Below are 27,906 nucleotides of genomic sequence, written 5' to 3' on the forward strand. Positions count from 1 at the left end.
CCGGCAGCACGCCCTGACTAGATCTCCCTCCGCCAGGTGCCCTTCCCCAGTCTTCCCCTTCACTAGCAGAGGGGAGGAATTCTCAAAGTAGAAATGGAAGCTTGTTACTGGTTCTCGTTGTCCATATGCTCTTGTGCGCACCACTGGCTTTCTCCATCCAAGGGAGGCAGGGCTGAGTGCTGTTCCAAGCCAAAGAGGGCTGAGGGGGGCTCAGGGAAGATTAGGACTCCACTAGCTTTTTCTGTTTGGCTTGGACCAAACTCCCCCAGTATTTCTTTCTCTCTTTTCAGTCAAATTAGGCTTCAGGTGCTGATCAGCAAGCAGCAGGAAATGCAAGCTGATGCCCGTTGGGTTTGCAGATGCTTGCACCCATGGAGATGTTCTGCCCTCTGATGATGAGTCACGCACATCTGCATAAGCAGCACTCTTTGTGATTGAGGTTTGGCCTAAGAAGGGCAGACCACATCCTGCGATGAGAGCCGCCGCTGCAAAAAGCTCCCATCATTTATGTCATCTACACCGAAGCCTTAGCAGCTGTTAAAAATCCCAAACACAGAATGTTTGACTGCTTGCTAGCCCTTTAACAAACTGGCTGTGATGGTGTACAGACTGAATTGTCTGTGAGCACACGGTACTTGTCTTTATGCATACAGGCGTACATGCTGTGCCTTGTTTCTTTAATTTTAATTGCCTCTATCATACTAGAGCTGCTCTTCTGTCCTATTGCTGTGAAATAGCATTATTTTTCACTGCAACAGTATTGGGATATGTCTGAGGCCATGCTGGGAAATTAAGTAAATGTTTAAGAGAATGAATTTATTCCGAACAGATGGCTTTAGCTCAGTGCTCCTGCTCAGGAGCCTGGCCAAAGCATTGCTCTGGAGTGGTTGGACAGTGCTGGGTTGGCTCCTGCCCCATGTCCAGAGGAGGCCCCTCTGCTCTCCTAGCTGCAGTAACCTCCACCTCCTCCTCCTCCTCCTCCTCCTCCTGTACGCTTCATGGACAGTCACAGCACTGCTTCCCCTCTGGGGTGGCTCTGTCCGGCCTCCTTCTTAGAACTGTAGAACCATTAAGGTTGGAAAACACCTCTAAGTCATCCAGTCCAACCATCAGCCCAGCCCCACCGTGCCTGCTAAACCATGTCCCTAAGCACCACAGCCACACGCTTCCTGAACTCCTCCAGGAATGGAGACTCCACCACCACCCCGCGCAGCCTCTGCCAGGGCTTTACCACTCTGCCAGTGAAGAATTTTTTCTAATCGTGGAATCACAGAATGGCTTGGGTTAGAAGGGACCCTAAAGCCCATCCAGTTCCACACCCTGCCATGGGCAGAGATGCCTCCCACTGGATCAGGGGCTCCAAGCCCCATTCAACCTGCCCTTGAACATCTTCAGGGTTGGAGCAGCCACCACTGCTCTGGGCAACCTGTGCTAGGGCCTCACCACTGTCATGGTGAAGAAATTGCTCTTTCTATCTAGTTTAAATCTGCCCCTCTCCAGTTTATCCCCATTGCCCCTCGTCCTATCACTCCAAGCCTTTCTGAACAGTCCCTCCCCAGCTTTCCTGTAGCCCCTTCAGGAACTGGAAGGTTGCTATAAGGTTTCCTCGGAGCCTTTTCTGCAGTCTTATCAACCCCAACTCTCTAAGCCTGATACTAGTTTTAGACAAAGAACTGTGTAAATCATCAAAGAATATTCATTCTTTTTTCTTTTTTTGGTTATCCAGCAATGTCTGCAGACTTCCTTCAGATTCTCTCCTGACCTAGAACAGATATATCTTACAAGACAACTAAGCGTATCAATAAATTCTCGCAGCCCTAAGACAGGTTATCTCTTGACCTAGACCAGCTGCATCTTACAAGACAGATTTATATGACAGGATAATTAAACATACAAACCAGCTGCAGCAAAACTTATCAATTAATTCTCACCATATTGTATTGTGTGAGGAATGATCTGTGCTGAACAGATGTCTCTTCTTCTGTAGTCATCTCTGTTTGGAATCCTTACTGATCTGAAAGGCAAGGTCAAGCAGGGAGCTGGAGCCAGCTCCAAATTAGCAAGTTTTGACTGTTGTGAAGTTTCATAATATTAGACCTTGGAAAGCGACAGAATATGCATAAGATTTCGGGGAAAATTTATACATTTGCATGTAAGTGGGAAATACATTCTGTAACAGCCTTTGTCTCAGGGCACACGATTGATGACGATCATTCCCGCATGTTGTCCAGACCTGATAAAGGATGCTTGCTTTCTAAAACTCCCAAATGAATCTTAAAGAGTTTTGTTGGCCAACATTTTTGGTATTGATGGGGGGCAGTGGAGCAGGGAACTCCTCTTTCCCATGCGCTCAGCGCTGCAGGTCCTGGGTCAGCCCCCGGGACAAGGACAAGGAGGGGATGGAGGCTGTTGAGAGAGGGGAACAGAGCTGTGGAAGGGGATGGAGCACAGCGGGCTGGGAGCAGCGAGGGGCCTGGGGCTGCTTGGTCTGGAGAGGAGGGGAGACCTCATCGCTCTCTGCAGCTCCAGAAAGGAGGATGTGGGGAGGGGGCTGCTAGGCTCTGCTCCCAAGTGATGGGGCAAGAGGGAATGGCCTCAAGTTGTGCCAGGGGAGGATTAGATGGGATATTAGCAACCTTCCAGTGCCTGAAGGGGCTACAGGAAAGCTGAGGAGGGACTAATTACAAAGGCTGGGGGTGATAGGACGAGGGGCAATGGGGGAGATTTAGACTGGAGAGGGCAGATTTAGACTGGACATAAGGAGGAGTTTCTTTACGATGAGAGTGGGGAGGCCCTGGCCCAGGTTGCCCAGGCAAGCTGTGGCTGCCCCATCCCTGGAGGTGTTGAAGGCCAGGCTGGATGGGCCTTGGGCAGCCTGATCCCGTAGGAGGTGTCCCTGCCCCTGGCAGGGGGTGGAACTGGATGGGCTTTGAGGTCCCTTCCAACCCAGACCATTCTGTGGGTATGATATATACCCACTGCATTTGTAAGATGGGATGCCTTTTCTAGAAGGGCGTCTGATTCAGCGTTGAATTGTAAAATAAAAATATTATTGCCTTTTCTTCAAAGGCTTTGTCCTTTTCAGTATTTTACCACTGAATTAGTATTTCTCACATTATAATTTTCAAAGTAAGGACAGTGCCTGAAAAATGCCGTTTTAAGGAAAACAGGTGATCAGAGAAAGAAAACATGTTCTCAGAGTGATATTCTAACTTTGAAAAACTCAACTGCTTAGACAAAACTTGACTCTAATTTAGCTTAAATCTAAATATTCTACTTTGAAACATTGTGCATCAGCCACCAGGATCCCGGTGCCCCGTGGCCAGTAATGCAGCTGGGATGTCGGTGTCCTGATGCTGGTGTCCTGTGGCTGATGATGCCACTGAGATGATGGTTTCTATGGCTGATGATGCTACTGGGACACCGATGCCTGTGGCTGATGATGCAGCTGGGATGCCAGTGCCTGTTGCCGCTGGTGCCACTGGGACGCCGGTGCCCCATGGCTGATGATGCCACCAGGATGCTGGTTCCTGTGGCCGATGCCGCCGGGATGCTGGTGCCATTTGCCCTGTGGCTGATGATGCAGCCGGGATGCTGGTGCCCATGGGTGGGTGATGCTGATGCTTGTGGGTGCAGCTGGGTACCCATGGGAGGGTGATGCTGGTGCCCATGGGTGGGTGATGCTGATACCTGTGGGTGCAGCTGGTACCCATGAGAGCGTGATGCTAGTGCTGGTGGGTGATGCCTGTGCCCATGGGTGAAGCTGATACCCATGGGTGCAGCTGATGCCCGTGGGTGGGTGATGCTGGTGCCTGTGGTGATGCCGGTGCCCCTGGGTGCAGCTGGTGCCCACCCGGGTCAGGCTGGGTCTCGGCCTGGGTCTCGGCCTGGGTCTCGGTGTGAGCTCGGGCTCCGCCCCGGCGGGTGCGCAGGCGCCGCTGGTCCCGGGGGCCGCTCGCAGCGGGCTGTGAGCTCAGGGCTTTGTCCGCTCGCTCCGCGCTCGCCTTTGCCGCTTGGTTTGTTTGATCGCCCCGCGCTTCGGCCGCTCGGGTTATTATTTATTTTCCGTCGGGACGAGGCTTTCGGGGTTCGCCGGGAGGCAGCGTCAATGCTGCTGGTGAAGATGGACCTGCTCAACTACCAGTACCTGGACAAGATGAACAACAACATCGGCATCCTCTGCTACGAAGGTACCGCTCGGCGTCGCCCGGGGACGCTCGGCGATTCGCTTCTTCTTCGGGTGTCGAGGGGACTTTGCGGGCCGCTCCTGGGTCGGTTCAGGGAGCGCAGGCGGCTGCCCGGCTCCAGTGGGACCCTCTGTCCTGCCTGGGCCTGCTCAGCACCCCCTGTCCCTGCTTGAACCAGCTCAGGATCCCCTGCCCCTTCCTCTGCCCCTACTTGCACCAGCTCAGGATCCTCTGCTCCTCCTTGGACCAGCTCAGCACCCCCTGCCCCTGATTCTGCCCCTGCTTGAACCAGCTCATCCGGAACCCCTTCCCCTGCCCCTGCTTGCACCATCCCAGGACCTCTTGCTCCTGCCAGGACCAGCTCAGCACCCCCTGCCCCTGCTTCTGTCCCTGCTTGGACCAGCTCAGCACCCCCTGCCTCTGCTTCTGCCCCTGCTTGCACTATCCCAGGACCCCCTGCCCTTCTCCTGCCCCTGCTTGCACCATCCCAGGATCTCTTGCTCCTGCCTGGACCAGCTCAGCACCTCCTGTCCCCACTTCTGCCCCTGCTTGGACCAGCTCAGGACCCTCTGCCTCTCTCCCTGCCCCTGCTTGCCCCATCCCAGGATCTCCTACTCCTGCCTGGACCGGCTCAGCACCTCCTGCCCCTGATTCTGCCCCTCTTTGCACCAGCACATCACCCCTTGCCCTGCTTGTACCAGCTCAGGATCCCCTGTCCCACACCCCCCACCCCATCTCCTGCACCCCCCCTACTCCTTACCCTGTCGCCCTGGCTCCATCCCCGGGGTTGCAGCCTCTCATCTCCGTTTGGGGGGCTTGGGCAGGGTGCGGGTGGCCGTACGTGCGGCTTGCAGTGCGGGTTATGGCACGGCGAGCGGGCTTGGCAGAAACCTTCCCTCTGATTTTCCATGTTCGCTTGGAGAAGGAGCCTTCTCTAGTTGTCAGGGTAGAGACAATGAGGAGCACAGACAGGGCTGCGAGCTCTGCTCATGCTCTCCAGAAAGAGACCAGGCTAAAACACCGTCATGAAAGATGGGAGCCGAACTTCGCTGTGCAAAATAACATCTTTTCCTTCTCTAAATCAGCACAGCCATATTTGTTTCCTTCGGGAAGTGGAGGGGCTCCCTGTGGGCCTGTTAATATTGCTGTTTCTTTTTTTTCCCCACATCTTTTTCTCCCCTGCACAAATATGTATCTGTTTGTAAAAGAGCTTTATTCACGCAGAAGATGAAACTTGCCTGTCAGAGCTGAGGTTCAATAGGGTTGAATTCTCAAGCTCTTTCTTATCTTGTGCTTTGTTCTTTACAGCAAGAAAACTAGATTGAAAGGCAAGAAAGAAAAACCAGCTGGGAGGAACCTTTAACTTTTTCATTGTTCTCTGTAGTACCCGGTGCTGTATCTGAGGACAATGCACAACTCTGGTGCAGACCGTGAAGTTCTGCTTAAAATTCTACTTATGTGGTACATGTTCCCAAGTGTTTTGTTGACTAAGGCAGAAAAACTCCAGTTTTGGCTCATTGGTCCAGTTCATTATAATGATACCTAATATTTATGGAAGATTCCAGCCCCCTTTTTCCCCACCCTCTTATAATTGTTATTTAACCAGCTCTTAGCTTTAATAGTTCAAAAGCAGCAGACCCGCTTAAGGCATGCACTGCTGGGGCAGTCTTTGTTTAGTTTAAACATCTGTTGCTCTTTCCCTTATTATGGAAGTTAGCGTTTTTAACACGAAAATAAACACACACAAAATGAAGAAAAGAAAAGCAAAACTTCAGTGGTGTTTATAGCGAGGTGTTTATGTCCCAGTGGTTTAAAAAGTATAAACACTGGCAACATCTGCACTGAACTCAAAGCGTGTTGAAGATGCCTACAGATCCTCCATGCCTCTGCCACAGTATTTATTTTCTAAGCGAGTTGTGTCAGCAGTGATGGATCTTGTCTTTTCAAAGACGCTGCTGCGATAGTAACTGTATTGGAACAAAGCGCCCTTTCAAACTCAGTTAGGATTTCCTGAAGGTCATACTTGAAATACTTATAAATAGAGGCTTTCCTGAGAAGTACTTCTGCATATGTGGGATAAGATACAAATACATTCTGTGATGTGAAATAGGCTTGAAATTTCAGAGGAAAGAGTTATGGACCTGTATGGCACGGGAAATGAATGAGATGAGTTCCTTATTCGTGTAGCTTCTCTCTTGAAACACATGCTTTTGCTGTTGAGATGATTGGTATGCTGGAGAAATGTGTCATTATCGTTTTATGAGGTTTACTAGCGGTTTTAATCTTTCACCTCTGGCACCTCACACACACTGGCACTCTGGCACAGTGGCACAAGCCACTGGAACTATGTGCCATTGATCTGTAGCTGCTGCTTAGGAATGAGAGATGAGAGATGGATCATTCCGTAAGAAACAGGAAAAGTTCTTCCGTTGTGTGTGTTTAGCGGCTCTTTAGTTCAACATGGAGTAGAAGAACATAATTTGCGTCCCAAGACAAGGCCTGCTTTTCCTTGCCCAGTGAGAGGTACAGATAACAAACAACTCGTTACCTGCAGGCTACTGAGTTAATGCCAACACCTGGTTAGTTGTCCTTGACTGGTAGGTTTAGGGAACCTAAGCTGTGCCTTGGGAACATTCTCAGTAGTGTCATTTACGGTCACGGGCCAGTGAGTGTGGAACCTTCATTGATGGAGAGTTGTTCAGCTCATAGAATGTGTTTCTGATTGGCTTACTCAATGGAGGTCTGGGCGAAGGACGTAGAGTGGTGACTTATATAGATGGGACATGCTTTGTGGGTAGAGAAGCGTCCTTTTGATGAGTTTGGGGAAAATAAAGGTCTTGAAGTTCTCCCATTAACTGTTGAGAAATAACATCGTGCTGCAGGTTCAGCTGATCGCTTTGTAGTGTGGGACCTTAGCTGAAGTTGGCTGTTGGAGAAAACACAAGAATTCTTCCTGTTTTTCTCTAGTAAGATTGGTCTAACACTGGCACAAGTTGCCCAGAGGGGCTGTGGAATCTCTGTCTTTGGGGATGCTCAGAACCTGACTGGACATGGCACTGAACAACCTGCCCTAGCTGAGCCTGTCTTGGAGTAGGAGGTTGGGACTGGATGATCTCCAGAAGGTGCCTTCTAGCCTCAACACTTCTGTGAGTCGGTAGTCGGATGGGAAGTTCTGCATGCTCATATAATCGAGGTAGCCACAGCTAGCAGAAGGATTCTAACCCACGAGGAGGTGAGGGCTTTTGAAAGGGAGTCACCTTTCTTTTCTCAGGGCTGTTTGGTTTACACTGATAATTTATGTCCTTCTGAGTGTTTTCTCAATACCGTCTCTAGCTTTGAGCTCCTCATGATGCTCCATGGTAATCTCAACTCTGATGGATGATTTTGGAGGAAAATCTGAATTTTAACAACATGGTGGTGTTTTTTAAACAAGTTGCATTAAAAAAAAATTTGAGTTTTGTCTCCCTCTCCGGGGAAGAAAGATTTTTAAGTCATTTAAATGAGAACATTTGATCTTTGCCAGTGGGACAGTGACAATTCCATTGGCAGTGATCAACCAGTTCAAGCAGTTTGTTATAATACAGTTGATGCGATACAAAAGAAAAGAAGAAATAATTAGAGAATTGTTAACTCTGCATCTGGATGCTTTTTTCTAGCATGAATACATCTGATACCTTCCTTCTAATCCTTTGCTGTCAGTTATTAACAATGCCCTCTTTAATGAGTAGTGCCTTCATGTCATTGTTTACTTCTTAATGAGCTCAGGGACACCAGGAAACCCTTGGGAGATGGTTGTCCTCGCGAAGGCTCTGAAGCTGAACCATTCCATACCAGCCTGGCACTCCCAGTGCTTCCTATCAAGTGACAGGCACGCATTCAGAGGTAGAACATCTGCATCTTGTTTTGCAATGGAAAATCCCTTAACTTCAGCCGAATATTCTTTCTCCCAGAGCCTTGTGTGTGAGGTAATGGCAGGAGGGCTCAGAGGTAGTGGAACAAGTCGAAGGTGATCTGCTCTTTGCATGACGCAGGGCAGTCCAGTAAGTTCTGGCTCCTCTTTTCCAATGGAATATGCATGAAAAGGCGCAGTTTCCGAGTGGAAGAGTTGTTTTATTTTGTTTTTTATCTGCAGGAGCGTACAGATAGCTGTGCTGGACGGCAGATTTCTACCTTCCTTCCTCCCTGTCCCATTTGCAAATGCTCTGTGTTATTGCTGCATTCTCCAGGCCTCAACGGCCATGCTGGGGGAGGTATAAAGCGATGCCATAAGATGCTAAGAAGTCCCCCAGGCATGCTATGAGACTTGGAGCAATCAAAATAGTTATAGAGGGTTCTCTGGACGCTCCAGAACACTGGATTTTTATTTTTTTTTAAATGAAGACAATTGAATCCAGATTTACAGAAAACCACCCCTTTTTGGTTTCGGGACAGCTTACATTCGTTAGTGGCACGTTACATAATGATGGCACTGACTTCCTGTAGGGGTGAAGCTCTGCTGGCTGCGGCACTGGGCTCGCCTGGCTCGCTGTCATCTTGGAGCACTCGTGGCATTTCCTATATGTGCATGTCTGTCCCATAAGGCCAGTTGAGATGTTTGATTGCAAACGAGGAGCCTGAAACAGATTCTACTAACTTCATTTGCTCTTCAATGAAACGTAGTGTGTTTTCTTAAGTTCTAAAGAATAGTTTCCATCCGTGTTCTTTGCTGACCTTGCATTTCGCTCTGGGTCTGTAACTTAAGTTTCTCCTATTAACTTCAAAGTTTGGGTTGGTTTCTAAATATAGAAAATTACTTTAACACTATTCTGCTATGAGGAATTAGTGGAACGATAAATGGGATAAAAATCTCCTTCATGGTGAATTGTGTTCTTATTTGTAATGCAGTGTAAAATTTCTGTTCAAAGTCATGTAAATCAAGATGCACCTTCAGAATGTCCCGTATTTATGGAACATTCTCTGGGGTTTGCTTTTTCAATGGCTTTTATCTTCAGGAAAAAAACAAAGAGCTCCAGCTTCACAGTTGGGCTTTTCTTGCTCATTTCCTCCTAGCAAAAAGTTGGGAATATCCTTTTCAGTACTGACATCAAAATTCAGTTTATTTTCCTCATTCATCAAAGGCGAGAGAGATTTAGGTCATATTTGAGTAGGTTTTTTTTCCCCTGGAGTTCTGTTGTTCTCTGCACCCTCAATGCTAGTTCAGCATTTGTACTGAGAACTCAAACAAGGAAATTAAAAAGCCAAATGTAATAGTGGGCTATCCCACAACTTTCAGTCGATAAGATAGGCAGCGTGTTTGTTTGGAGATAAAAGGTAGTGAGGTTTGTAGCAGTAAGTGCAATTCTGTGTTAATGAGCAATTTGCTTAAAGGCTGTAACTTGTTACTCACAAGTCAAATTTGTTACACTGCCAGGTCTCTTTGGATATATATCCAGGGATTTTAGGAGACATTGAAAAAGCCTCAATTGCTCCAGAGTCTGAACAATGCAGTGCATTGTATGGAGAACTGTTAGAGAAAAAATAAAGCTTGAACAACAGTCTTCATTGTGTAGCATCTGAAATTATGAATGAACAAGTTCATCCATATGTATTGAGTTTGCCTTTTTTAAATATCTGCTTTGCATGAAAATAGTCGTCTATTAATTTCTTCTCAAGGATTAATACAGATGGGCCTTTATATTTGATTTTGGCTGAACAGGCTACAGAGTTTTAGTATGCTGCATGCAGACAGTGTGCCAGGCAATTTAGCAAAGTTGTTTACACTAACGCTAATCCAGCGGGACAGAGCCTATAATTTTTCACTGATAATAGCGTAAGGTAGTGAGGAACACAAGTTTCTGGAAGAGAGTGGACAAAAATGGTATTATACTTTTTCAGCATTAAGGAATCATGAGTGGTTTTGAGTTTAATTTCTTCTTTAAAGCCAGCCAATTTTTTTCTTCATTGTGCAGTTCTGTATCGTGTTCCTGAAAATTACTTTACAAATCAGCATGGAATGATTGCTGGATGCCCAGAGTCATTGTTTCCTTTCCCCATCAGGAAAAGCTGTGGAGTAGAACTGGCTGGGTGATGTAGAGCTGCTAGATGTTGTTGTGTAAGCACCGTGCCATACTGCACAGCTTTGGTTTCCTGGAGGCAGATCCCCCTTGGTGCTTCACCAAACATCTTTCTTGAAGAGTGAGCCGACATTCTCATGTCTGTCTCTACAGGTCGATGTCACGACTTGTGTAGCTTGGGGTGTGCTGGTGGCTGGTGTAGCTTGGGAGTGTTGGTGGGAATGGGAAGAGAGGCCAGAGACCCTCACCTGGAGCCCTGTGTTCAGTTCTGGAGTTCTCAGCTCAGGAAGATTATGGACCTCTTGGAGCAAGTCCAGAGGAGGCCACAGAGATGATGGGAGCACCTCCGGTCCAAGGACAGACGGAGAGAGTTGGGGTTGTTGAGCCTGGAGAAGAGAAGGCTCCAGGGAGACCTTAGAGCAGCTTCCAGTATGGAAAGGGGCTTCGGGAAAGCTGAGGAGGGGCTCTTGATCAGGGAGGGCAGGGGTAGGATGAGGGGTAAGGGTTTTGAGCTGAAAGAGGGGAGATTGAGATGAGATCTCAGGAAGAAATGTTTTACTGTGAGGGTGGGGAGGCCCTGGCCCAGGTTGCCCAGAGAAGTCACAGCTCCCCCATGCCTGGAGATGTTCAAGGCCAGGTTGGATGGGGCTTGGAGCAGCAAGATCCAGTGGGAGGTGTCCCTGCCCATGGCCGGGGGTTTGAAACTGGATGGGCTTTGAGGTCCCCTCCAACCCAAACAATTCTGTGATTCTGTGATCATTCAGCACAAGGGCAGCTTGGAGCAGGCAGTTGCGTTATCTGTGTCAACTTGTAAACCAGATGGCTGGATTTGGAAGAGTTTTATTCTTAGCGTCAGCAGCGGATTGGCACAGATTGAAAGGCAGGCCAAGCTTGGAGTATTTGAGTTGTTAGAAGGAGCTCCATACAGCCTTTTCTTTTTTGGCCTTGGTGAAGTTGAGGAAACAGTGTTCCTGGGACCACCACAGCATTTGTTCCAGGCAAGGAAAGTAATGCAGTGGTGGTAAGTCTTCATCAAAGATTTTCAGATATCTAGTTTAAATAGGAATGAGAGTCCTGAAACTCTCAGGTAAGAATCAATATGGGTGTAGAGACAAAAGGGCAAAATGGAGTTTAGAAGGTACCCTTTGCCTAAGTTTCAAGGCACTGCTGGTATCGGAGTTCTTAAAGTATCTCTTTTCTTAATTTTTTGACTTGGTGATTGCTAGCGTTAAGAACAAGAACTTGGTAAACGTAGCAGCATATGGTGGGTCCATCTTTTTCCTGTGATAGTGTTAGGTGCCACTTCGTGCCTTGTTTTGTCTTGGGAGGAGGATGGCACCCACAGCGCGGTGTACGTGGATGAAAGTGGATAATATTGGGGATGAAGTAGAATGTTGCAGTGTTTGTGGCAGATGAGAAGAAAAGAAAACATGCCTTCAGCAGGGATGAGCCAGTCTAGTTCCTTCGCAGAAAATGTGGCCTCTGTCTTCTCTTTTCATAATGCCCATCATTACAAGTGTCTGTCAACAGTGGTTTTAAGATATGTTCATTTTCACTCGTCATTTTGGAGTGTTCCTTGTCAGCAATGAGAATCAAGCACTGTAGTATATAACTTTCCCTCTGTCTTCCAAACCTTGCTAGCAGGTTCCAGGAAATATGTTTGCTCTCCCAGCAGAAGTTTGGAACCAGTTTTGTTTAAAAAGCAGTAGTTTTTCCTGGAAACTCATTTGACAGAAACCACTCGGCATTACGCCTCCCTGGTTTGCAAGACTTAATATTTGCTCCTCAGCATGCAGAAATATGTTATTTGCCTTTAAACATGAGCTGCATTTGAAAGTAAGAGAAATTCAGTAGATGAGCCTATCTTGTTTTGCTCAGGGTAGGAAGGGCTCTGCTCTGAGGGAATGTAAGCCAAATTTGAAATATTATCTTCTATTTTAATCAAAAATCCAGTAACAGATTGTCAGTAGCCTTTGTAGTTACCATCAGTCGTTGATGTAAGAAGACTGAAAACCAAAGCTGCCGAGTGGATCTTTTGGAATAGCCGTTGTCTTTTTGAGAATGAGTATTTACTTGATTTGAAGACCAGGCTGGATGAGGCTTTGAGCAACCTGACGCGGTGGAAGGTGTCCCTGCACATGGCAGGGACTTTATGGTCCCTTCCAACCCAAACCTTTCCACAATTCTGTGATTTAAAAATGGCATTAGTGCACTGTTTGCAGAGATGTGACTCCCAGTTTTGTTACTTGACTGTTAACGTTTAGTATGGCTCACTTCTGAAAGTAAATTTAGATATTTATAAAATCAGCAGGTTTGACACTTTCAGAGCAGAACCTTTCAGAAGACTGTTGTTTCTTGGTGCCAGATTACTAAATTGGAGTTGTTTTGTCTGTGATGCATTGGTAATTGTAATTAAATGGCTGCATGAAGGAAGTCAAAGTTGTCCAATCAAAAGGAAGCTGTTTCTGTGAATATTAAGTCAGTAAGTGCCACACCAGAGCTAGCCAAGTAAAATAAGGCTATTTAGTTGTTCTGTTTATATTCTTTGGAAAGTAATCTGTTCTAAAGCAGGAGCTCTACAAAAAGCGCTCTTAGCACGTTGAAAAAAAAAAAAATTGACGTAACTATGGCGCCTCCTTTGTGGTGGTTTTATACAGAACACATCAGCTGGAGATGGGGTGAGGGAAGTGCTGCATGATTCACATAGGACAAGTTTGAACTCAGCCAATTTCTTGGATTTAGTATAAATATTTATGGCATTGAAGGGGATTTTTTTTTTTTTTCAATATGCTTCCTTGTGCTCCTGATCTTTTAGCTGTCCTGCTCAGCCATCTGGTGTGTATTGCTGCTTGTTTAACCCCCACCCTGCAGTTTTCCTGCTGTGGCATCTCAGAGAGCTATCGCAGTCACTCTGTGGTCGGCATAAATTAAATCTCCTGGAGCCAGCTGGGAGAATGCTGACGTGCACACTTTTCCTGCTGAATACTCTAAAACCAGTGGCTACAGTTAAAGAGGTGAACACTTAGCTTTTGTCTTGCTATAGGCGTCGTACTGAGCCATTTACCAAAGTGTCAAAAATAGGGATTCCAGCATTAGCAACGATGTTTGGACTGGATGATCTTAGAGGTCTTTTGCAACCTTAATGATTCTGTGTTTACAGATTCTTGACTAGTTTACATCTCTTAGAAAAAGCTTTTCTTATCGATGTTTTGTAATAAATGTGTCTAACTCAGCTCATCAGGAAAAAATATGAAGTTATCTTCCTTAAAAAACCCTTAAAACCCCTAATTTCTAGGACTGTAACCACTTCAAGGTACATTATGCTTGCCTTAACAGCTGATCTGGGAATGTACTGAGTTTCTTTGTTGTACAGTAGATTGAACGCTACCCTATTTGGTTTCAAGTGTTTCTCAATGAGCCCATTTAGAAGCAAGTAGGATAACAAACATTGTAACACTCGTTGTAAGGTATTTGTATGTATGTATTCCTCTCTGCAGAATTCCAGTCCTCACGGAAGCCTAGTTTAATTCAACCTTCAGCCACCCTTGTGGAATAAATAGCAATCATTATCCTTATTTGTGAGGGGGAAAAAAAGAGCTATTATTGGTTAAATTCACCTCAGTCAGGGATGAAGCCGAGCGCGATGTTCAAAGTTCCTTGATTGCCATGCTTCACTGTGGCTGCTAGACCTTGCTGTGATCTGTTAGTAACCTGTGTATTTTGAGACGTGCTAATAAAAATTAATCAGCTAAACAGCTAAAAACTGTGACCTTGAAACTCAAACTGATGCTGTATGGGCGAGATGCTTTCTGCTCAGCGGTCACGGAAGGAATGGGAGCTTTTGGTCTAAAATCCTTTGTGTCTGTGGTTCATCTATCCTGGACCCCTTCCAAACTGAGGTGATGAAAGCTGTTTCGGGAGAAGTTGTTGAGTCTTTTTAGCTGATACAAGGAATGAGCTGGTACAAAGAACAGTGGGATGGAAAATTGCAAGTTCCCCTGTTTGAGCCACGGGACCTTGCAGGTCTGCTCCGTTATCTTTGAGGCCAGTAGAGTTGCAAAATAGGAATGTGTCCTCTGATGCTGGCAGTTAATTTTATATTCTTTTCAGAAGATGAGTCAGGATAAGAAACTTAAGTTAAATCATAGAATCATAGAATAACCAGGTTGGAAGAGACCCACCGGATCATCGAGTCCAACCATTCCTATCAAACACTAAACCATGCCCCTTAGCACCTCGTCCACCCGTGCCTTAAACACCTCCAGGGAAGGGGACTCAACCACCTCCCTGGGCAGCCTGTTCCAGTGCCCAATGACCCTTTCTGTGAAGAATTTTTTCCTGAAGTTCAGCCTAAACCTCCCCTGGTGTAGCTTGAGGCCATTCCCTCTTGTCCTGTCCCCTGTCACCTGGGAGAAGAGGCCAGCGCCCTCCTCTCTACAACCTCCTTTCAGGTAGTTGTAGAGAGCAATGAGGTCTCCCCTCAGCCTCCTCTTCTCCAGGCTAAACAACCCCAGCTCTCTCAGCTGCTCCTCGTAAGACCTGCTCTCCAGCCCCCTCACCAGCTTTGTTGCTCTTCTCTGGACTCTCTCCAGAGCCTCAACATCCTTCTTGTGGTGAGGGGCCCAGAACTGAACACAGTACTCGAGGAGTGGTCTCACCAGTGCCGAGTACAGAGGGAGAATAACCTCCCTGGACCTGCTGGTCACGCCGTTTCTGATACAAGCCAAGATGCCATTGGCCTTCTTGGCCCCCTGGGCCACTGCTGGCTCATGTTCAGTCGGCTGTCAACCAACACCCCCAGGTCCCTCTCCTCCAGGCAGCTTTCTAGACAGACTTCTCCTAGTCTGTAGCACTGCATAGGGTTGTTGTACCCCAAGTGCAGGACCCGGCATTTGGCCTTGTTAAACCTCCTGCTGTTGGACTCAGCCCAGCAGTCCAGCCTGTTCAGATCCCTTTGGAGCCTCCCTACCCTCCAGCAGATCGACACTTCCACCCAGCTTAGTGTCGTCCGCAAACTTGCTAAGGGTGCACTCGATGCCTTCATCCAGGTCATTGATAAAGACATTGAACAGGGCTGGACCCAGCACTGAGCCCTGGGGAACCCCACTTGTCACTGGCCTCCAGCTGGATTTCACACCATTTCCCACCACTCTCTGGGCCCTCCATCCAACCAGTTTTCCACCCAGGAGAGTGTGCGCCTGGCCAGGCCAGAGGTGACAGTTTCTGAAGCAGAATGCTGTGAGAAATTGTGTCAAAGGCTTTACTGAAGTCCAGGAAGATACATCCACAGCCTTTCCCTCATCCAGCAGCCGAGTCACTTTGTCATAGAAGGCGATCAGGTTAGTTTGGCAAGACCTGCCTTTTGTGAACCCATGTTGACTGGGCCTGATCACCCGGTTCTCTTGCATGTGCTTCATGATAGCACTCAAGATCACCTGCTCCATGACTTTCCCTGGCACTGAGGTCAGACTCACAGGCCTGTAGTTCCCTGGGTCCTCTCTGCGGCCCTTCTTGTAGATGGGCACAACATCAGCCTCCAGTCCAGTGGGACTTCCCCAGTCTTCCAGGACTGTTGGAAGATGATGGAAAGGGGTTTGGCCAGCACATCCGCCAGCTCCTTCAATATCCTTGGATGAATCCCATCCGGCCCCATAGACTTGTGAGTGTCTAGTTGGGCTAGCAAGGTTCTGACCACCTCCTCTTGGATCACGGGAGCCTCATTATGCTCCTCTAGCGCCTGGGTTAGTACACAGACGGAACGACCCTCCTTACAACTAAAGACTGAGGCAGCGCTCGTACAATGTCTGGCAAGCTGATAACCCATTTATGAGCTAAAGCAGTGCTCCCAAACCTTTTTTATGACTACAGGATCCTACTGCCCCTGAAGTGACTGTTGAAAACTTCTCAGTGGTATTTAATAGAGTGCCAGCTTAATTATGGGGTGGGACATCTTCAGTGAGTGGTGGAGGATAGAGATCTGCAGAAATGTTTAGGATGTACATTATTTGTGTAAAATGGGGAAGGATTTAGCCATTAATTAAATGGGGGTTGATATCATCACAGTGCAGCAAGGGATTGAATTTCTGCATCCTGTGAAGCCAGTATCATGTAAATGGTGGGACTCGGACCTACAACTGATGGGGTTTTATCAACCCATCTGCACATCCCTGACTTTTCTGTGTTTTATCAGGATTGAGTTGCTTCTGCAACTTTGAAATAAATAAACAAGGAGCTTGGCGTTACCTTAATCAAAGGGGAGATTCAGCAGAAGACTAGTAAGGTTAGGAGGAGGAAGACAAAGCCCTAATTAAAGGCCTTTGGGAAGCAGAGTGTAACTTCGGTACTGCTTCGGTACCGAAGTACTTGAGCAGTATTCCAACTGCAAATCTGACGACCTCTGGCAATCCCAGCCCCTGCAGAGCAGTGCCGACTGCTGGAGTGGGCGGGAGCGTTCAGATCCGTAACCTTCAGTCCTTTTGAGGACAAATCGATACTGTTCTCTGGTACTGGGTTCTTCACAACTGAATGTTCTAGTGGAACAGCAGTTTTCAGCCTCTGGTACTCTGTAGTTGCCTTTTTTTTTTTTTACTGTGGATTTCTTGATAGGTTTTTTACTCAATATAGTGACTCAATATAGTGACTTATCTTCACTGCATGTTATGAGTCCAAGATTGAAAACTGCTACATCAGAGGAACCAAATGAAGTTTGTCTCTTTCCTTTGTGGTGGTGCGTGCCTGTGTGTCTCTTTGGTTTTGGAAGACAATCCTTTCAGGAAGAGCAGCAATATTTTGGATGTTTTATATATGTTTTATTATACCAGCACCCCTATCCTTGGCAAAGTTGTATGGCACCCTCTCCACCTCAGAGCCACGCTGTTCTTTGTGCTTTTCTAGCAGATCCTAGAATCATAGGATAGTTTAGGTTGAAGGAACCTCAAAGCCCATCCCGTTCCATGCCCTGCCATGGTCAGGGACACCTCCCACGGGATCAGGCTGCCCAAGGCCCATTCAACCTGGCCTGAACACCCTCAGGGATGGGGCAGCCACAGCTTCCCTGGGCAACCTGGGCCAGGGCCTCACCACTCTCATTGTGAAGAAGTTGCTGCTTATGTCTAGTCTAAGCCTTCATGAGGTTTTGGTTATTACAACCCTGCATGCGAGCAACCTGTGAGGGAGACGATTGCGTTGTCGCTCAGAATATGACAAAGCCAGTGGGCTGAAGGATCTATGTCACCCAGGGCTGTGGTGCTTATAACGAGCTTGAATATCCTCTTCCACTGGCTGAGGCCCTGGCTGGGTCATACCTCCGCCTCAGTTACAGTAAAAGCCCGCGTGTGAGGAGTTGGCAAGCTGCACATCCTCCTCGTTCTCTCTGTAATAGCACGATCAAAAGGCTATCTTGTTTTCATCTGAATGGCTGGTGGGGTTTGCTGTTGGATTCGGAGTGCTGCCTGCCCTGCACAGTTGACATTGCTCTCCCTGCGCAGAAGGCAGTTTGGAGCCCACTTTGAAGGACAAAGGGATTTTGTTCTTTACAATGAATTCTTTGTGGGAGATGGGTTGGAATTGTTCTGCTGCTCTGTGGATTAAAGTCTTCAGTATTCTGGCCAGCTTAGTTGAAGGGGCTCTGTGTTCCTCAGATACATGAGTCCCTTTCAGACAAGCTGCAGTCAAGTCGCAGAAAGCAGACCTGAAAATGAAGTTTTGCCTGTGTTCATTAGACCAATTGCTTATTTCACCTAGGTTTAGGAGGGGATTGTTGTGTTGGGGACCACGAGGGTGGCAGCAGCTCCCATTGTGTGTCTGTGTGCACATGATGGGTAAGGTTGGCCTCCAATCCTGCCTCCTCCAGCTCTGGGGCAGCACTTTTGAGTATTTGACTGCTCGGCCACCTGCTGGGTGGGGAAAATGTGCTAGCCGAGACTTCTTTGGTTTTTATGGCTTGCTTTTTTTTTTTTTTATTACTGTTTTGAGGTCATTTGTGAGCTACCAACAGGAATCCCATCAGGGAACTGAATGCTAAGCTTTGTAGGACTTGCGCACGGTGCAGTGGTGTAAACAGCAACCTTGCGTCCTTCCAAGTCCATTCTGAAGGGAGCCACTCATGTGCGCCTGGCTTTTACTAACATTTCAAATGTGTTTGCTTTAATGATTCTATTTTAAAAATACAGCATTTATATCCTCTCTCTGTATCACCTTTTAGATTCCAAGTACAGGATTTTGGGAAAAAATCAAAGGGGAATAAAAGAAACGTTACTGGGAAGTACAGCATTGGATTTCACTGCTCTTTTAGCAAGATCATTTTCCTTGATGCTCTGAAATTTTCCACGTGTAGCAAAAGAGAATAATATGAAAAAAGGTATTTGGAGCATGTTTGTAGTAAACTACAACTAAAAACTGGCAGTGTATCTAAAAATAGGCTCCAGCTGAAATAAGGGGAATATATTTTTTTCACTTTGCATGGCACATTTGCTTCAAATCCTTAGGAAAGAAACAGTGCACAACTTACTGGATTTACTTTTAATATGACCCCATTACAAGTGAACGTCTTCAAATCCATGTTTTGAGCATGGTTGCTGTAGAACATACTGGCTGTGCTCATGTCCACAGGGAGCGTTGATCACCCAGTGTGATAGTCTAGAGTCTCATTGATGTTACGGGATCATAGAATCACTGGATTGGAAAAGACCTCTTTAGATCGCTGAGTCCAACCATTCCTATCTGCCACTAAACCATGTCTCTGAGCATCGTACACATGAAACCAGCTGCTGAAACAGAAAGGGGCGTTTCAGACCTGAAGGTCTACCTTGCTGTTCGCTAGCAGAACCAGAACTCAAACACACAGGGAGAGGTTAGCAATGTTTCTTTCTGCTTGGGAAGAATTGTTCAAATTTGAGCTTTCCCAAACTGAATTTCCTATTTGTTTGTCTTTGCCATTTCATGAGAATGCACAGTTATGAGATCTCCTTTCATCTGTTGAAATACTGCCTAAGCACCCAATCCAACATTTTTTTTTTCTGTTGTGACCTTGCTGTGACTTGGATTTACTTTTGCAGTAGACGGCGGGTCTCCTGGCTTTGATTGTTTCTACTGAAAGACAGGCTGGTGTTTGATCAGTTCAGCCTCCACGTCTTTTATGTAACAGTGAGTCATTTAGCTGGGTGACAAAAGAACACCTAGACCTGGAAACCACCATTGTTTTGGAAAGCAGCATCTCCGGCAGGTTGGCTGAGTTACATTTCATTCACAGTTTTTCCTTGGTAGTGTTTTCACATTTTTAATAACATGACCTTATCACACTGATAAAAGTAAATCTTTTTATCTGGCAGCTTTTACAAACTGCTTCTCAGAAGCAAGACCGTGCTGTCTAAGAGTTTTGCGAATGAATTAAAGGGCACAGAATTCTGATGAAATGTTTATTAGTTAAACTTCGCATAGTGCTAGTTTTAGTTACATATTCTGGAATTAATTTCTGTGTTAGGAATTGCTGTAACGATAAGCATGATGGTTTTTTTCCTGCTTCATCTGGTGTTCGTGTCCCATAAACGTTCCAGTGACATTGCAAGGTGCAAGTGCCTCATCATGAGACAGTAGGACAGGTGAGATTTCACCTCTTTCCATGGGTTTAGCACACAGACACTCACCTCCAGTCTTTAGAGATTTCAGCTGCACTGAGGAGAAAACATTACCTGGCCTTGAATGACTACGTTTCAGTATTGCTGTACCTGGAGACTGGTGTAGGGATACACCAGAACCGCTGATTGTACTCAGGGTGCGGTACATTTTGCCAGGGAATTACACGGATCATATCTCCTGCTGATCAGTCAGTACTAATGTCATGTTTTCTCAGCAAATACAAGAACGTGGAATTTACTGTTTTCTACAGAAGACGTAAATGATGCTTCTCCCTTTGTCTTCCTCTCTCTCTCATCCCCGCCCTTGTTTGGGATGCCCTTACACCAAATAAAAGGTGTCTGAAGCCTTCTTCATTAGAAGTACCATTAGGCTGAGGAGCTTAAAACCATTCCCACTCCCCCTATCCCTGCACTCCCTGATCCAGAGCCCCTCCACAGCTTTCCTGGAGCCCCTTTCTGTACTGGAAGCTGCTTTAAGGTGTCTGTGGAGCCTTCTCTTCTCGGGACTGAGCAAACCCGGCTCTCTCAGCCTGTTCTCGGATGGGAAGTGCTCCAGCCCCCAGATCATCCAGACATCAGTGTATTTTATCATTGATTGTATTTTGACCTTGTCTGCCAGGTGGCTGGAATCTTTCTTAGCCATAGCTCACATGGGTAAGGGTGCTCTAAGCAGAAGAAAGGAACCATTCTTAGACTTTCAAAGCAGAAGAGTTAGCTAGATGAGACATTGTCTTAAAGGGAGTTCCACACGTTTCTGGAGTGGCCTTATGCCACACCATTAGATCTAAGACCAAGTTCATTGTTGGGTTGGAACTGAACACAGCCCCACAGTTGCAACTGTTGAGATGTGAAAATTGACATTTGACAGAGGAAAAATTAATGAGCTCTGCCACACCAAAGTGTTAAAATTCATTCCATCCCTCTTTCTCTGTGGCATATCTGCTGTCCTTCTTTTCATGCCATCAGGTTCTTGCCTACTCACCAAGGAGACTCTTTCAGTTGGTACCTGGTTAGCAGAGTGAGGAGAATTAATTTAAATCATAATTTAAGAGGTGAGCAGAGACTTTTTACTTTTCTTGTGTTTATGAAGTAGTTTGTGGAACCGGAAGTTACCCATATAAGTCATATGTACCCATATGTAACGGGGAGTGTGCCTGTCTGTTTTTTGTGGCTATGCTTTTCCAGTATGATGAGAGAGAAGGTAAGATGGTGCAGTTTGTTTTTCATAGTGAGCTTGAAGGAGCGAATCCACTTGGTTTAGGGAGGCAGGTTGGCCGTTTTCTGCCTGCCACAATTCAGTGTTTTGTATATAATAGAGCATTTTCCAGACATATTAAGTTGAAATCTGCTTTAACCTGTGCTCCTCACCTCTGATGAATGAGAGGTGGCTTTCAAAAGGATCCTTAAGCAAGCGTGCCTGCACTTCGTGAGTGGTATCACTGTGCCTAAACGCTGGCTCCTCTCTTTGTGCAGCCTTTTGAACAAGAGGGGGGAAAAGTGGGTGGAGGTGATTGAATGTAGGGGTCACTATTTTACATTCTTGCTTGCAGTGTCAAGCATAATGTGTCCCTCATTAGCAGGCATGGTGTGACAGAGGAGCCAGGACAGAATAGCTGATTTAATCACTGTGTTTTGGGTTTGGCCACGGATCTGTGCACAGTGGTAGCCAGAGCTTTCTTCCAGAAGTAAGTGCTTTTCATATGTTTTGTAAATGGACGAGAGCAGCAAGCTGTTGCCAATTTTTCTGTAAATGTGCATGGGACTTTTTGGTTTCCTAAATCAGCTTTTTGTCATCTTATAAGCAAGTCAGTAAAATACGTGTTGGACAGTGAATCAGTTAAGTTGGCTACTGAAAGAAATCTATTGGTTATAACAAAAAATATTGCCAAGACCTGATTTCCTCGCAGTGTTTTGTTGTTTGGCGCTTCCCATTAATACTTAATTTTCTGTGGCTCCTGTAGTTTGCTGCTTTATTATGCTCTGCAGGTAGGCCTAGTTTATACGCTATAAAGGACATACAGACTACTGTGACCTTGCTTTCCGCGTCTGGCAGACTGCTTCTCAGAATTAAATCTTATTTGATCTCAGCTTAAATCATATCTTTTATAGAAACTAGAGTCCAGGCATTTTTCTTTCTTTCTTTGAGTGGGGGTTGTAGAAATGTTCAGCGATTATATAAATAATATTGTCTGTGACTATCTTTTAGATACCTTTTATGACTTTTATAAGGTATGTTTTATCACGAACCAAAGATTTACTGCTAAGGAGTGGGCATGGATTAATCTCTCTTCTTTAGTCTGGCGAGTGAAGTAAATCTGCCTTAAATAACATACTTCTAAGATTATCTGTAGTCTAACTGAAATTCTGGGCAATTTCACACTTTCAAGGATATCGATCCTCTGACAATGTAGAGCAGGTGGTGAAGCAATGACCAAACTAGGCAGCTGGCAGCATCTGCAGAATAATCCTGCAGCACTGTGCTGTGATTCTTGTCTTTTGATAACTTGTTTTGTTGACTTGTTGAATTGAATAACTTGCAGTGGTTTCCCTGCTTGGTATTTGATATCCCAAATCGTGTGATTTTTTGTCTGCCAGTTGGAATTTTCATGCCATTTATCCCAATTTCTTTTGGCACAGACCTACTGCTGCGTTTGAGATAGTGGAAGAATGGATGTGATGGGTTATAAATTCATTCCAGTTTGTTTCTAATTTAATCTCCTCGTGATTGCTAGAATATTGGATTAGTAAATAAATGTCATTCTGGAGTATCCTTTTTGCATATATATAGGTTTTTTTTGGCTTTCCAGCAGAAATGTCTCATGTGTCACAAAGGTTGAATTTTCATCTCGAATCAGTAGAGAAAAACCTCCCTTGAAGATCTTCATCAGCGCATGTTTATTTTTTGTCCCCCAAAGTTAATGAATGTGTCAATGAATTAATGTAATGAATTAACTCTTGTGGACAAAGCCATTTGTCAGATGCAGAACAGAAGAGTAAAATGACCAGGGCAGTGCTGGACTTCTCTTTCAAGGAGTTTAATTTCAATCTGTTTTAAGGTCGGTCTTCAGTTGGAAAGACTTAAGCCTTTCATTACTGGATTGTAATTAATGCTGGGATTTGATACATTAATAGTAGCCAGTGGGAGAGAGGAAATTGGGAGGGGGAACCGGATACGGTGGCCCTGTCTTGGTGCAGCCCATACTGAGTGGCGAGGTCAGGGAGGAAGGAAACTCACTGCCAAAATAGCGTATATTTTATTTTCTAGTCTTTGGTAAGTTCTGGAGCTCTCAGACATATTTTAAGACTTCTCTGGTGTCTCACTATCAAATCCACACTTGTAAAAACATGACTTTTGCTGTTGGGATGCTTGTGTTGCATAGATGTTTTGGTAGGGACACTGACACCGCTGACTGAACTGCGAGAGAAAGGCAAATACCATTGAAGATCCAGAGTTGGCGGAGAAGTGGTGGGGTGTGTGTCTGAAAAGAGCCACGCTGGTTTTACAAACCTTTCATTTGCGTATGCTGATTTGATTAATTTTCAGTTTAGGCCCCTAAGTGGTTAAAATAAAGAACGTTCTTGCTGACGGCATGTCCCTCTGTCAGCGGAGCCCACTGCTGTGGCACTGCCATGCAGGCAGACACTACGTCACGTTGTTATCTGCCTTTAGCTTGTCTGTGCTTTATCATGTTGCCTAACAGTTTTAATAAAAAAAAAGGGGAGGGCGGGTGAAAAACAAGACTAGTATGAATAGTTGCGAGCAGAACTATCTGAAAGCAGCAGATCTGGAGTGCCTTACACCAGCTGCTTGCTGAAACAAAGAGAAGTATTATGAGAGGCACAATAAACATGTTTGCTCTCTTGGCTCTCAGTTGCTGCGCAGACACAAGCTGTCACAGTGATGGATTTCGAAGACTGGACTTTAGAGTTGGGGAATTTTATAAAACACAGTTGTTTTATCAAGAGTGTTGTCTTGCCAGCTGTGTGATGCGAGTCTGGTTTCCATGGAGTGTGGGCAGCTGGGGAGACAAATCCAGTTGGAAACCCAGCATTTTGTGGGGTGGGCTCTGCTGTGGTTTCTCTCTCGCTCTGCTTTAAATTCAAGTTTGGTAAGGAGGAAAGAAATGGCCTTTTTGTTTAAATAGTGTTTTGTTCTAAATAATGTTTTTAGCCCTAATCAAACTTGCAGTACTCGTACAGCGTACGAAAATGTGATTTATCCTCATAAACGGCATAGAGATCTTTTTCCTCTTGATCTTACCATGTTATCTGGACTGTGGTTTGGTATTGTTCTCCCTGCCCTGCAGGGTGGGCTACGTGGAAGACACTGAGCACCAGCCACTGTCTTCTCGCGGGGAGGTGCTTAGCATCTTCCTACCCATTGCAGAAGGGATTGAGAGCTCTGACAGCTCTCACATGCTCACAACTGTTTCGGGTCTGTTAATTTGATTAATTTTGGCTGAACGGCCCTGCAGTGCTTCGAGTAGGCTGGACGGCTCTGCGGTGTTCACCTGAAGGGTTTAGTGTTCCCTGTATAAGCACTACCTTCCTTCATAATTAGGAAAATGCGTTACAATATTCAACAGGTTTCCATTAGAAGCCATCCCTCTCTTCACTAAATTTCTTTAAAATGGTTTTCTCTGACTCAAACATGCAACAGCAATAGCATCTTTACCAGATTTTGTACTCTCTCTGCATGTTAATCTAAATGCTGTTATTACGGTACCTATAATAAGGTGAATTTTTATGATTTTTTTTCTCAAACCAGCCACTGAGGCAATTTTATTGTGTCAGGCTCTGAGCCACTGTTTGGGAAAAAGTTTCTAACTTACTGAATGGGGCAATATCTAGAAATTTTTGTCTGTTGTAAACATGGTGGGTATTCATTACATGGGTATTAAAGTTGCCGGTGTTCCTGTTGGGACCTCTTAGGAGAAGCTGGTTGGAGCTAGGTGTTTACGCGGGATTTCTGATTCCCGTGATGGGACTTTGCATTTGAGTCTTTAGAAGCGATCTGAGACCCTAGGGAGAGAAGAGTGGTTGCATTTGAGTGGGACTAGAAGTGCCACAAGCCTCAGCATGGATGAAAGTTTTATCCTTTGACATGTGCATTAACTTCCTTTTTTCGAAGACAGAAGTGAGGGAGGTTCCTCCCTGAGAAACTGGTATGATGTAGCTCTTAGGTTTGCAGTACGAACACTGAAAGTGGAGGTTTCCACTGGCAAAGTCTAAAGGCTGAGGGGAAAAACACAGACATTTTACCAATATGAAGATTATTTCACATGAGAGGTCTTTTTGATAAAAGCTTCTCTTGTGACATTAGAGTGGTTGCAGGGTCTTCCCAATTAACGCTCTGGTTATTTCCAGCAGGAGAGGGTCTCGGTGTCTGTCTGAGAGCATTTGCAGTAGAGCACAGTTCTTGCTATTTAGAGCTGGGATGGAAAGTTCCTATTTAGATTCGGTGCCAGAGTCTTTAATAGAAATCATGGCTTGTGGTATATTATAGGTCAGTGTATGTTTGCTAGTTTATATTACGCTGACTAAATTGGCAAAACGCTTATTTTTACTGGTAAACATTCAGGAGTTTTTCTCCTCACTCGTTTGTTTTCCAACAAAATAATATTTGTCATGTGTGGAATTAGGGCAACATTTTATAAATCATCTGCCTCGGTGATGATGTGAAAATGTGTGGTGGCATACAAAGGTTTCCATTGTCAGGTACCTCAGGGCTGTGTAGATGGAGTTAACTTTATCCTAATTTTAGTTCTGGAAATTATGGCCATGTAGAAAAAATACTTCTGGCAGTGTAGGAAAAATACAAATTTTCAACTCCAGCTATAGTGGCTGTTTCAGGGATGTTACCAGAATAGGCGGTGACCTTGCTTGTTTCGATTCCTCCTCTCCAAGCCCATTATGAAGCCCCCAAAGCTTTTTGTAAGATCTTTGAAACCCTTTGGAATCGAAATGTGCCCTGTGGCTGTAAGGATGAGAGTGGCCAAATCCATAACTGCTGGTGAAATGCAAAAGCCTGCGCTTCAGGCTGTACCTGTAGCGAGACAGCTAATCAAAATGGGAGAAGGGCTGTGGTCACACTTTGGTGCCGGCTTAGTAACAGTATGTGAATGTGTTTATGCACAAGCTAACAGTATCATTTCTGACATTAATTGTATGTACGCTTGCTGTGAATGGCTTTTTCTGATAAGTGTTAGATGATATTAAATTTATGATCTGCTGGACACTTTGCCACCAGGCTGCCTAGTTGAAAATTGGCGTTCTTAAAACTGAGATGTTGCGATTCTTGCGCTGACGGTTTGTGGTGGCTCATTTGTTGCCCCAAACGTAGTTTAAAGATATAGAGAAGGACATTTAAGGACAAACAGACTTGTGTCAGCGAGTTGCAGTTCTTCCCTTAATTTTTACCTTGTGCAGTTGTGTACCTGACAAGCCTGTTTGGGACCACATTTTATAAAAGGAATTATTTGAGAATTTGAACGAGTATTCAGTTTTAGATCTTGTATATCCGGCATAAATGTGAACTGTAGTCCTGGAATTTATAACCACAGCCATAAGAGAAGGAACAAAGCGTGTTTCATTGCAAATAGTCATGCTTTGCAGAGTGAGGTAATGAAAGTTCAGGGTTGGAATGGCAGCTTGTGAGAAGGAATGCTTCTGAATAAAAACACTGTTGGAAAGACGTGTTAGCTCAAGCTTTCAGATCATCTGGGGTGAGTTACCCCTCTCGCAGGCCATTTTTTCTACTGTTTATTCCAGTGTGAAGCACTAAAGTATGGTTTATGATGCTGCAGTCATCTTACAACCATGTTAAACGTGCCTATGCAGACCGGATATCTGGCTGGGAGATTTCTCTGCTAGGATGTTTTCGAAGAGCGTGCTGTTTTACCTCTCTTTCCCTGTCATGTCTGTTCTCACTTATCGTCTTCCTGCAGGTGAGGCAGCGCTAAGAGGTGAGCCCAGAATGCAGTCTCTCCCCGTGTCCTCTGCCCTAACCAACCACCGAACAGGCCCTCCTCCGATCAGTCCCAACAAGAGAAAGCTCAGCATGGACCAAGGGGACGAGGAGCTAGACTGTGAAAATGACCACGTGTCTAAAATGAGTCGAATGTTCAATCCACATCTGTAAGTGTCTCAATTCTGTTACCTCTGGTTCCTAGAATCTAACGCTACCCCCTTTGTCTTCGTGTGTGCTAAAATCATACCGGGTCTAAACCTTCATGCTAGATGTTTCCTTTGTTCCAGTTTGCGTGGAAGATCTGCGCGGAGGCTGATTAGATGGGTCTGCTTTGTCTTCCTTTGTTTTTGTACAGCATGAAGTAACAGGAATTAGCTCAACTTAACTATTTATAGTAAAACATACGTATTCACCTTGCAATTTCTTGCGAGTTCCTTTGTTCTTTGTAATCCACTTCTTTCACTTCCCCTGTTTCTGAGTGCTCTGTACTCTCTGCTATGGGGGCGGGGAGCCAGGAGGAGGAGAAACAGAAGTCCTTTGCGTTTTTTTGAGGCCGGGAGGTTGTGCACCAGCTGCTCTGCAGTCTGCCTTGACAACTGGGCGAGCTGCAGTTGGTGCTAAACATTTACTTAAACAATTGCACTGCAGCTCTGACAGTCAGATGTGGAATTTTTCGTCCAGGTAAGGTGTCGCTGAGTTAGGTGCATGTGTTGGGTAATCGTCAAATGCCATTCTCGCCATCCTTGCGTTCCTGGGAATACAAGCCTGGTTGGCACCCAGCACAGGCTTAAAGCATTCCGTTCATTCTTGACTGGAGGAAGTGATGGGAGCGTTCAGCAGTCCGAGGGGGCCCGATAGCTGTGCGCCTTTCCCTGCTGCCTCAGCTCCTGCAGCCGCTGCATTCCTCGCATTCCGCACTGCTGTGGACTGTTGTGTTCAGTCATAAGATGCGGATGGAGGTATTTATCCTCAAATAAATCACCACAGTGTTAGTCAGAGGCTGGGCCTGTCGTCTGCAGTCTTGGAATTTGTTACAGATCAGGAATCCAGCGCTGAAGTAA

The 27,906-nt window shown here is 45.7% G+C and overlaps 1 protein-coding gene across 3 annotated transcripts in view; it reads left to right on the forward strand.

Moving 5' to 3' along the window:
- Window positions 1–27,906, forward strand: part of VGLL4 (vestigial like family member 4) — a 97,551-nt gene that overhangs the window by 41,402 nt on the left and 28,243 nt on the right. For 2 of the 3 annotated variants that reach the window (XM_069865694.1, XM_069865696.1), the window contains exon 3: window positions 26,823–27,012. In XM_069865694.1, the coding sequence (XP_069721795.1) occupies window positions 26,823–27,012 (190 nt within the window). Of the gene's footprint in view, window positions 1–3,983; window positions 4,191–26,822; window positions 27,013–27,906 lie in introns of those variants that run through there. The other variant, XM_069865695.1, reaches the window with a different exon arrangement.

Source organism: Phaenicophaeus curvirostris, chromosome 11 (assembly GCF_032191515.1).
Source record: "Phaenicophaeus curvirostris isolate KB17595 chromosome 11, BPBGC_Pcur_1.0, whole genome shotgun sequence".
In the NCBI taxonomy this organism is placed as follows: Eukaryota; Metazoa; Chordata; class Aves; order Cuculiformes; family Cuculidae; genus Phaenicophaeus; species Phaenicophaeus curvirostris.